Below are 10,549 nucleotides of genomic sequence, written 5' to 3'. Positions count from 1 at the left end.
TGCTCCCGAATTTTGGCGGAGACACCTCTCAATGACATCACTTGTCAACAGCAAGCAATGTCATTGAGAGGTGTTGCCACCAAAATTTGGGGGCATTTTGGTAGGTGCTCCACTACCGCAGTGGTCCTTTGGCTGGCACTCACCAGCCGAAAAGGTTGGGGACCACTGCTTTAATCCATGCTGTGGCTTCATCTTTTGAAACAAAAGTAGCTACAAAACCACCACTGAAACAAGATACTTAAATGCTCCTGAAAGTGTTCCTTTGAAAGCTAGGCCTATGATTTTCCCAGGTAAGATTTTTATTGCTGGGGAGGTGTTTGAGATGCTGTCAACTGGTACTACAATGTGTTGGAAGCCAACTTAAGTTCTTGCCTGTTCCAGCCACACATTCTTTCCCTTTAATGACAGCAACAAACTAAAGTATCCAGACAGAGGGAAAGGCTGTTAGCCTATATTGAACATTAAAAGAAAGGGAGATGGGAGGGAATGGCATGTAACCAATAGTATGATTTAGTGATTGGCACTGGGTACAGAAATCAATTATTGACTGTAAAATGGTAGGCAAATTACCAGAAATCGCCCCTGCCCTCCCTCTTCCAACACATGAGAATTTCTCCACTTGAGGAAGTTCATTGAGAACTTAACGAAGCATGCTATGTAGATGATTATACTGTGAGGGACAGAAGGCTTTCTAATGGCTTAAATCAAGCATGCTTGGGTAAAGGGCACTTGCCATAGCAGAGTTAGTGCAGAGATCCATATTAGGAAGAATACTGAGAATGTTTAACATTAGCTTTAATAAACGGATAGTCTTAAGGTTAGACAGTTTATCATGAACTATTGTAACACACTTCCAAGTATCCTAGCCTATAGTAATTGCAAGTTACTCATCAAGTGTCTCCTCTACACTAGAGATAGTAATTGTGACCACAATTACTGTTTAATTTTGATCACGCCAGTGTTACTATTGCATTACGAAAGGTTATTAGAGCCCTCTAGTGGGCAGGACAGCTCTGGAAACTGAGATAGCTAGCAGTTTCAGTTTTGCAATGACAAACAGGAAGTGCAAGAAACTTTTGAAGTGTTGCATCATAGTGATAAAGATTTGCCAAAAGAATAGCTGTCAGTTATCAGATGGAGATGAGCAAATGGTAGCCAAATCCCTGTATTAAAGTGGCCACCACAAATAAGTAACAAATTTACTTTAATGATTCACAGAGTAAAGCTACCCAATTCATTAGGTGTAATTTACAATTAGACAGAAGTTTAATCTGAATTGCAGAACTCAAACTGCAGTACACTACCCATTCCAGTCATCCCTAGTAATCCGTTATCCCACGTATTAAGAAATAAGGCCTATTCAGGTGCACAAGTGGGGAGTGGATGCAATTCTTAGATGCCATATTTGCCCTTCAGTTCTTCCACTTTTGCTATGTAAGCTTTCATTGCCTCTTCTTTGGCCATTCCTGAAATCAGAAGACATGCATCAGATGAAGACTAAAATGTTTAGTCATATCCCCATAGACTACTTGTAATAGCCACTTGTTATACTTAAAATCACCAAGCTCTCCCTACTTCAGTTGTCTAGCAAGAGCTATGTTGCACTATAAACTGGTTTGCCCATGGTTTCAAGCAGCTGGAGGATACATGGCTGCTTCCTGGAAGCACCTTCGTGCCAATCACTGTATTAACTGAAGTGGATTGTGAAGTTACAGGGCTGGTGTGTAAGACAACCCTGTAAGCCTCGTACTGCAATGAAGTAGTAAGAACTCAACTGGAACAGTAAAATATTACCAAGTAGTCAGAATATTTTGAGTATGCCATACCACCATGAGATTAGTGCAGACCGTAACCCATTCATGGCAAGCAATTCAGGGGGGACATTCCAATTTGCATGCTATGGCACCTTCAGTGAATGAAAGTGGACCACTCACCTTAGAGGTATAGCTGCAATTCCTCCTAGGGATTCATTTGTTTGCCCAGCCTTTGTGCTGTAACCTTTAAACCTATGCTCAACTACTTGGCTATTTAGTAGCAGCAGCCTAAATGGTCACAAAATTAAAATATTACACTCCTGAACTAGATCAAGCAGTGGTTTTTAACCTGTGGTCTGCAGACCTGTGTGGGCCCACATACTATGTTTAAGATTTCCAAAGGGTCCACACACCTCAATTTGAAATTTAAGGGTCTGCAAATGAAAAACAAAAAGGTTGAAAACCACTGATCTAGTGAGACCATCTTATTCATCAGGTTAGTGCTATAGGCACAGCTATGATGGGGGTAACCCCTGCACAACATGAGTTGCTCCCTATGACAATTAAAGTGTCACCCATCCTGTACCCTGCCCTTTTCCCAGCAGCAGTCATTACCTGCCTCTCCCCTCTGCCCCTACAAGAGGGCCCTGGGTTAGAAGTGGCATTGCTACTCTTTCCCACTAAGTTGGCCCCAAGCAACATCAGCTGTAATTTCTTGCATCACAGGAAGTGGAGGTTGGCCTCATTCCTGACAGGGCCCCAGGACTACTTCCAGGTGACAGGGCTTTCTCCAGCAGAGGGTGGGTTTAAATTGTAAACTGACAGAACAAAGCAGCTGCAGGACAGGCAATATTTAAAAAACATCCTAAATTTCAGTACATGTAGAAGTGGGATTTATATCCTTGGTTGGACAGTTTACAACACTTTTGTAGGTTATAATTTGGTATCATGTGATCTGGTGTTGCCTTCTAAGGAAGGAGCCTACATTCCTTTCAGGATTTCCCTAGAAAGTACTTCGATAAAAGCATGCAGCTTTGTTCTGTTACAAGCCAGTTTACTGTATCTAAAAGACATTTTAATGTCAAGTTACAATTCCTTGTTGCGTGACTAGGTGGCATGCAGTCTTGTAAGGAAGTTATGAGGAACACTCCAGGCTGTTGGATCTAATATTAGACCTCTCAGATCTGTTTGCAGGGGCATTGGTCATTCTTTCTGCAGTGACTGTTGAACAATGACTTGAGACAAGCTTACTCTCCAAAGCAACATTTGGATATAGTTCAGAGAACAGCAATACATGTACCCTTTGCTGTGTTAGGAGAGAGTGGCTCAGCAAAGCAGTTTGCATTTTAGGTACATTGCAACCTTAGTCTGTGGGAATTCACATCTGTGAAGTGATGAGGTGAGCTGAGGGCCCAAGGATAATCCCTCTTGATTGGAAGACCAATTTAGTTAATCCAATGGAACATAGTAACTGCATCAACAGTATAAATGAGGGGAAGAATGATCCAGTTGTTTGGGTGTTACCCTAGCACTTGGTAGACCAAGATCAATTTCTTGCCCAAGGTTACACAAGAAGTCTGTTGCAGAGAAAGTCAGTCTGTGCCTCAGTTCTCCATATACAGAGAGGTAACAGTACTTCCCCACCTCAGAAGGATGGGTGAGGAAAGGTTAAAGACTGAAGTGATCAGATACTATGGTGATGGCTATATAAAGATCTAAAATAGATATGTATAAATAACGTGGGGCACTTCTGTAGTTAGGTACTGATTTGAACAGTTCAGTGCCAACACAGAAGTATAACATTAAAAGTGTTAAGTCTGCTATCCTACAGTGTTAGCTATCCATTAATTACATCAGAGTAGTTAGGTAAGCGAGTCTGAACCTGCCAGCAGCAACTCCTAATTGTCTTGGACCTGCAGTCCTAGGGCTTGGCTAGACTTGAGTTACAGCATAATAAAGGAGCACCGGGCACACTAGCTCACTACCCATCCACACTGGCAAGGCATGTAGAGTGCTCTGACTCCACGGCTACAGTGCTGCTGGTACTCCACCTTGGTGAGTGGACTAACATTTGCTGTGCCCCTGCTGGAGTGTCATGGGGCCAGTGTGAACAAGGTGTTGCATTTCTGTGCTCTGACTGACCTCCGGAAACATTCCATAATCTCCTTTAAGTCAAGTGGTCATTCTTTTGAACTCGCTGTAGGAATGTGGAAATGCCCTTTTCAAAGCTCTGTTTCTGACAGCTGGATGCTTATCTGCTCCAGGACAAAGGAATGCTGCTTGCTTTGAGTGAGAGAGGCATGGGGGGCGAGGAGGGAGGTCTGCTGCTGTCTGAATTTACAAGACAGCATGCTGACATGCTCAGCCCCCCAAAAAACTCACTTCCCCTCCACACACTCCACCCCATCCCCCCCATTTGAAAAGCACGTTACAGCCACTTGCATGCCGGGATAGCTATCACAATGCATGGCTCTTTGTGGCGTTGCAAGGGCTGCTCTGTGGCCACGCCAGTGCACTTCCAACTAAGAGTGTAAGCGCTTGGCAGCATTTTCCCTGCTGCGGTCTCCAAAGGTTGGTTTAACTCCCAGTGCTCTACAACTGCAAGTGTAGCCATGCCCATAAAAGACTCATTCATTCATTAAGTATTAGGATTTGTGACCAACCCCGCTGTTTTCATGTCATCTTTATTAAAAACTTACCTTTTAATGCATTCCAGGCATCCCACTTCGCTTTGCCTTTGAAGTCAAGAAAACCAGGGCGTTCTAGGACAGATAATATTATTAGCCACAGAAGAGACAGTCAGTGGATACAAGCCACACTGTTGGGAATCTCATGTCCTTTCAGGAGATTGCTCTTGATGTGATGGTTCTGTGTCACTTCCTGAATTACGAGTGTAGTCTAGAAAGAGCTATTTTGTTCACATGCTGGAGAAAGCATGTTACAACTTTCTAGTGTTAACAGCACTCCACATGGTCATCTCTGCTAGGTTTATCATCTATTGTCGGTGAGAACTCAAGTTTACTATAACTCAATTTACAGCCTTCAGTTTACTTTGTGAACTTGACAGCACTGTCAGTTTCGTCCTCTTGGGATGCCAGTTTCCCTATTTGTGTGGGCACTTCATACAACAAGGGAAAACACATTAGTAGGACAGCAGTTGTAAAACCAAAGTAGGCATGAGGCTCAAAGGCAGCTGTAGTGTTTAAAAAAAGCCATTCAATTTGAAGGTTTGTTCAACTTAAAGTTGGGCCTTGGCTACACTGGCACTTTACAGCGCTGCAACTTTTGCACTCAGAGGTGTGAAAAAAAACACCCCCCTGAGTGCTGCAAGATACAGTGCTGTAAAGCCTCAGTGTAATCAGTGCCATACCCTTGGTGCATCTTCAATAATAAAATAGGTTGTAACCATAGGTAACCTTAAGGCTTCTTAGGAATGAACCACACAGTACTAGAGTTTTCTGCTACATCTTGGTTAATTCTGTTAACCTAAGGGTATCAGCAGAGGTGCTGAACTGTAACTTTAAGAGACATGAAAGATACTGTAGCCAAAGAGATGGCATAATAGACAAGAGAAAGGTAATACGCCTCTTCCCAGTCTCAAGAAGAACTTCCAGCTTTTGGTCTTCTCAAAAGAGAGAAAGTTCTCAGAGTTCCCAATTAAATGTAATATGGGTAAATTTAATATGCAGTCATGGGTAAGTGCTATGAGACCAGTGGCTAGATGTAAAGGCAGAGCATTAACCTTGTGCTGGCCTTACAGCAGTGGAGTGACTTATAGCACTAGTTCGTAGTTCCACCCCTGTAACAAAATTGGAAACTAGGTTAATGCTCCACATGTGCCAGTAAGCTATGAACTGATGCATGATTTTTAGTGGTGTTAGGAAGCAAGTTTTAATAGCATGCCATGACACTTTGAGACCACTAATCTGACTGTGAACTATAGTAATTTTGCATTCCAAGCTGTGCCAGAAGCCTAAGCTTAGAAAACTGCTTGGCTTTTTTCACTTCTGCTCCTTTGCACAGTCAGGCCTACAGTGCAGTGAAAGTTTGTCTATAAAAAAAGTGTGCGCACACTTGGCACACTGTAGATTTGTTAACTCCAGGCAGCTTGGAACCAGACCTACGTCCAATAGACCTTACCACTAATTGGTTCAGTAGGCCAGTGCTTCAGCTGCTATTTTGCCATTTCTAGATTTAATTCACTTCACATATTATGCAAGATCACTAAGAGACTGTCTGCATTGTTAGACTGGGAGAGGATGAAAGTCTGCATCGTAAGATAAGTGAAGCTGTGGAACAGGCTTAGCACTGTACTTCTCAACCTGTGGGTGGACTGGTTTCTCCTCCAACACCATAGCCAGCTCTGATTGAAGTTTCTCTTGTTTCAGTACACACCTGCTTTGATTTTTATGGCTTCTGCTGCCTTTGGTTTTCCTTAGTAGTAGTACTATTTAGACTATATCTACACTATTTATATGAGTAGAGTTATGTAAATGCAGATGTGTATTGTATGCTGCAGTTTACCCTGGTAAACCACACCAGTTCAAGCCTCATTTCCATAGATGCAGAAATCTACATCAGTGCTATTCTCCTAGTCTAGATAGCCTCTTAGTCACAGCTGCCCCCAAACTGAAAATTAATGCTGTTTTACCTAGCAGCTGTATAAAGGATTCATAGTTCTCTATATTCACAAGTTGCACTGATTTATCCTCAGCCAGTGCACCTTCTGTGTTTTAACTTGTATTTGTTCAAAACTGGTTTTCAGTTAATGCCTATAGATTTAGAGTATGATAAGCAAGTACACCTCTACCTGGAGGTAACGCAACCTAATATAAGAAGAATTTGGATATAATGCAGTAAAGCAGTACTCGGGGGGGGGGGGGCACTTCAGTGGATCAAAGCAAGTCCAAGGCCATGTCTACACTTACAGTTCTGCAGCGCTGGTAGTTACAGCTGTGTTCATGCAGCTGTGTAGGGCCAGCGCTGCAGTGTGGCCACACTGACAGCTACCACCGCTGCAGTGTGGCCACATTTGCAGCGCTGTTGGGAGTGGTGCATTGTGGGCAGCTATCCCAGCATTCAAGTGGCTGCAATGTGCTTTTCAAAAGAGGGGGGTGGGGTGGAATGTGACAGGGAGTGTGGGGGAGACAGAGAGAATGGATTTTTGGAGCTGACACTGTTCTCAGCTCCCTGCCTTGCAAGTTCTAAGGACTGGAAGACACACAGTGCCTACCTTCAATCATTTTAAAAGTTCTGACCCCTTCCCCCACCCCTCTCTCATTCACTAAATGCAAATTATGCACGCCTAAACAGCCATCAGACCAGATAAGCATCTGCTCAACATGGACTTCCCCCTCCACATGTGAGCGTGCTGTTTCTCTCTTCAAGAAAACAGCTGTGAACATTCCAAAGTTATTTCCCTTCCTGCCTCCGCTCGCTCAGCAAACAGGAGCTGTGTTTGTTTTTTAAATAAGCAGTTTGGCTGAACTCCGAGCTTCCCCTTTCTTCTGGTTTGCTGTGGACAGGAATTCTGGGATACCTCCTTATACCCCGGAGGTCAATAAAAGCGCTGGTGGGGTCCATACTTGCTGACCAGCGCTGGAATCACTACACTTGTGGCATGACCGGGTGTACAGCCAATGCTGCAACCAGGGAGTTGCAGCGCTGGCCGTGCTTTGCAAGTGTGGCCACATCCTAAGTTGCAGCGCTGTAACCCCCTCACCAGCACTGCAACTCTCTAGTGTAGCCATGGCCCAATATAACGTCATTTCACCTAGAACCCGGGAAGATTTTTTGGCTCCTGAGGACAGCATTACATTGAGGTAGAGGTGTATAGCCCAGATTTAAAAATCAAAAGCAAGTGTCACTAAATTGCACTAGTCTAAACCATACCCGTGAAAAACCTTTAATTACAATTTGTACTTTGCCTTAAAGGATCAGAAATAAGTTTACTTGCTTTTCACCTATTAGCTACCCTACTGCTAGTGCCAGACTATGTTGTCAGTCAACTAGGGGCAGCTACTTTAAGTTTTCAGAATAAGGACAATCAGTTATTTGCTTAGAAAGGGATTTACATAGCTACCAATACCCTATTCATTTTAATGAGGCATTGCTCAATCTAGTGCAATACAATTTACTGGCCAAATACATCTACATGGAGTTGAAACAGTATTGCTCCATCATATAAAACTGGGAAGACCCTGTGGTCACTAGTTAAGAGTGCCAAGTGGAGAAAGTACATGATAGAGAGAATGAAATGCAGGGTAGGAACACCATTATTTTTATCAGCTAAAACAACAAAGAGTCCTTGTGGCACCTTAGATTAAAAAGCCCACGAAAGCCTATGCCCAAATAAATGTGTAGGTGGGTAAGGTGCCACAAGGACGCCTCCTTGTTTTTGCTGATACAGACTAACATGGCTACCACTCTGAAACCTGTCATTTTTATGTTGTTTCAAGCAGATCTCAGCTGAATAGTAGAGCGTTGGGTCATGTAATTGCATACATTTCTATGTAAAGGTTATGCCAAAGCAGCAGTACTTCCAAATGTTTAGAAACCAACTCTTTGCCCACACCATAGAGATTTTGCCTCAAAAATGCAGCAGCATAGTTGTTTACTATCAGTGATTTGAGGGCTAGAGGTCAAAGTCATGTTGCACTACACCACTCAGTTTCACTACTTAAAAGTAATTTATAGCAAGACTGATGCTCACTTAACATTAGCTGCTAACGGCTTTAGATGTACATCTCTTTATTGAGAACTAGTGTCTGGGCACTTTTTATTCCTCAAGCCTGGAACTCCTTTCCAATACATACCTGTGTTTATATCGCCAACTGTAGCTTGTTTGAAGTGACTGTAGATGTACAGCATTTCTTCATCTGTTGGTTGAGATTTCAGTTGCTTAACTTCTTCAGCAGCTTTGTCAAACTCAGCCTAAATGAAAAGGTAAGTGCATGAAAAGATCAAAAGTTTTCTATGTTGGTTTTCACTCTTGCCAGTAGATATTAGTTTAAATCTTGAACTGACAAATGCAAGGTCTGCTTAAAGATGACAAAATAGCAAGAAGAACACAAAAATTAAAATTGAAACCAAGTCTCAGGACTGGCATTTACATGAAGGTGAGACAAGAGATTAGAAACATTGCATTCTGTGTAGACAGAAATGCTGATAATCTTAACACTTACATTAAAAGTCAATTGAACTATGTTACTAATCAGTTTGTGCCCTGTAGGATTAGGAGTGAAAGTCTGCTATTATGAAAGCAGCAGCAGGATCAGAGATGTTTGCTACAAATATTGCATGGGAAAAGAAGTTGAGAAATCTGCAGAGAGGCGTTGGCAGAAAGGAGGCCTCAAACACAGCCCTAAAATGTTAAGCTTCCCCACCCATTAACTCCTCCAGTTTAGAAAGTTCACTTCGTGATTCTGAGATTAGACAGACAGCTGGCACCTACCATCTTTGTTGGTAATTACTGGACATTTCCCACCCTATCCATCAAATGAATGGCCTCTTCCTCTCTCCACTCCCATCAGTTTATTGTCTCATGTTACACAGCGGATACTTATACAAGTGTTTTATGGGCCACTTTTGTGTAAGGGAAGCACTATCCCTTATTTTATAAAGCTGCACCTGCACATAAACTTAAAGTAGTTAGTAGCTTGCTAAAGAGTGGAGTTAACATGTCCTCGCACAACTTGTGTCCTAGCTGTTACCAAGCCATCAGACCTCTTGGATGTGTTAGGAGAAAGACTGCAGCCTCCGCAACAGTCTCTTCTGTCCCCTAACACCAGCATAATTCCACTGGCTTCAGCAGTGCTTCTTCCAATTACACTGGTGTGAACCTTGATCATCAGGCCACTTGTCCTTCACCATGGCACTGTCACACCATGCCCTTACTAGCCGCATGGACACTGGACTCTCAGTCTCCGCTACCACCCAGGACCCCTTAAGCGACCTTGTGCACCCATGCAAACGCCTCTCCCTTTATAAGGCTAATACCCCCCCCCCCGCCTATAACCACCTGCAATAGCAGCACTACACAAATCAGGGGGTGGAGAACCAAGAAGGATGCAGCCGGTGTGCCCTACCCCGCCTCCGTGCTGGGCATGCGTCCCTCCCCCTGACCCCTCCAGGGTAGCTCTCAACCCAGTTTCAGAGCGGCCCCACGGCCGCCCGCAGACTCAGGGCTTAGCGCTGCAGCGGCTGGGGGGGAAGCTGCAACTCCCACTTCGCGCGCTCCAGCCCCAGCGGGGCCTCCGAGGAGTAGACGGCGGCGGGAGCCCCGGGCGAAAGGAGAAGCCGCCTGGGTTCAGGCTCGCCCCGCGATCGCGCCCCGGGTCTCTCTCACGGGGAGGCGGGCAGCCGGGAGCAGGACGGAGAGGGGAGGGGGCCGAGCAAGAGCCGCCCCCTCAGCCGGGGGAGGGGAGGAAAACGGAGGAGTTCCCGAGTCCCAGCTACAATGGGCGAGACCACGCGAGTGAAGCGCCCCCCTCCTTGCTGAGGAGATGGGAACGGGGGGGGGCAGACAGCGCCTCAGCCCCCCCGCCACAGCCCCCTCCCCCTCTGCGCGGGCTCCCCGTACCTGAGACATGGCAGCGGCCGGGAGCAGCGAGTTGTTGTGCGGTTGATTCACTGGATCGGACCCGCCTACCCACGTGCAGCAGCGTTTCCGCCTTCGCCCACAGAGCCACTACTTGAGCCATCACCAGAGCGCCCGCCGCCCAATCACAGAGCCCGGCGGGATAGGAGCGGGGATGCGGCATCCAGTGACCAATCACGATTCCATCGGGGCGGGA

At 44.9% G+C, this 10,549-nt stretch overlaps 1 protein-coding gene across 1 annotated transcript; it reads right to left on the bottom strand.

Moving 5' to 3' along the window:
* Nucleotides 1-778: 778 nt before the first annotated feature.
* On the bottom strand, nucleotides 779-10,438 carry DBI (diazepam binding inhibitor, acyl-CoA binding protein). Its single transcript, XM_030579775.1, has 4 exons — nucleotides 10,336-10,438; nucleotides 8,570-8,687; nucleotides 4,454-4,516; nucleotides 779-1,466 (listed from the first exon to the last, which is right to left on the bottom strand). The coding sequence occupies exons 1-4, from the start codon at nucleotides 10,342-10,344 to the stop codon at nucleotides 1,393-1,395; spliced, it is 264 nt and encodes an 87-aa protein (XP_030435635.1). The 5' UTR covers nucleotides 10,345-10,438; the 3' UTR covers nucleotides 779-1,392.
* Nucleotides 10,439-10,549: the final 111 nt, after the last annotated feature.

This window comes from Gopherus evgoodei, chromosome 11, assembly GCF_007399415.2.
Source record: "Gopherus evgoodei ecotype Sinaloan lineage chromosome 11, rGopEvg1_v1.p, whole genome shotgun sequence".
Classification (NCBI taxonomy): Eukaryota; Metazoa; Chordata; order Testudines; family Testudinidae; genus Gopherus; species Gopherus evgoodei.
This window is presented reverse-complemented; position numbering and strand designations above follow the sequence as displayed.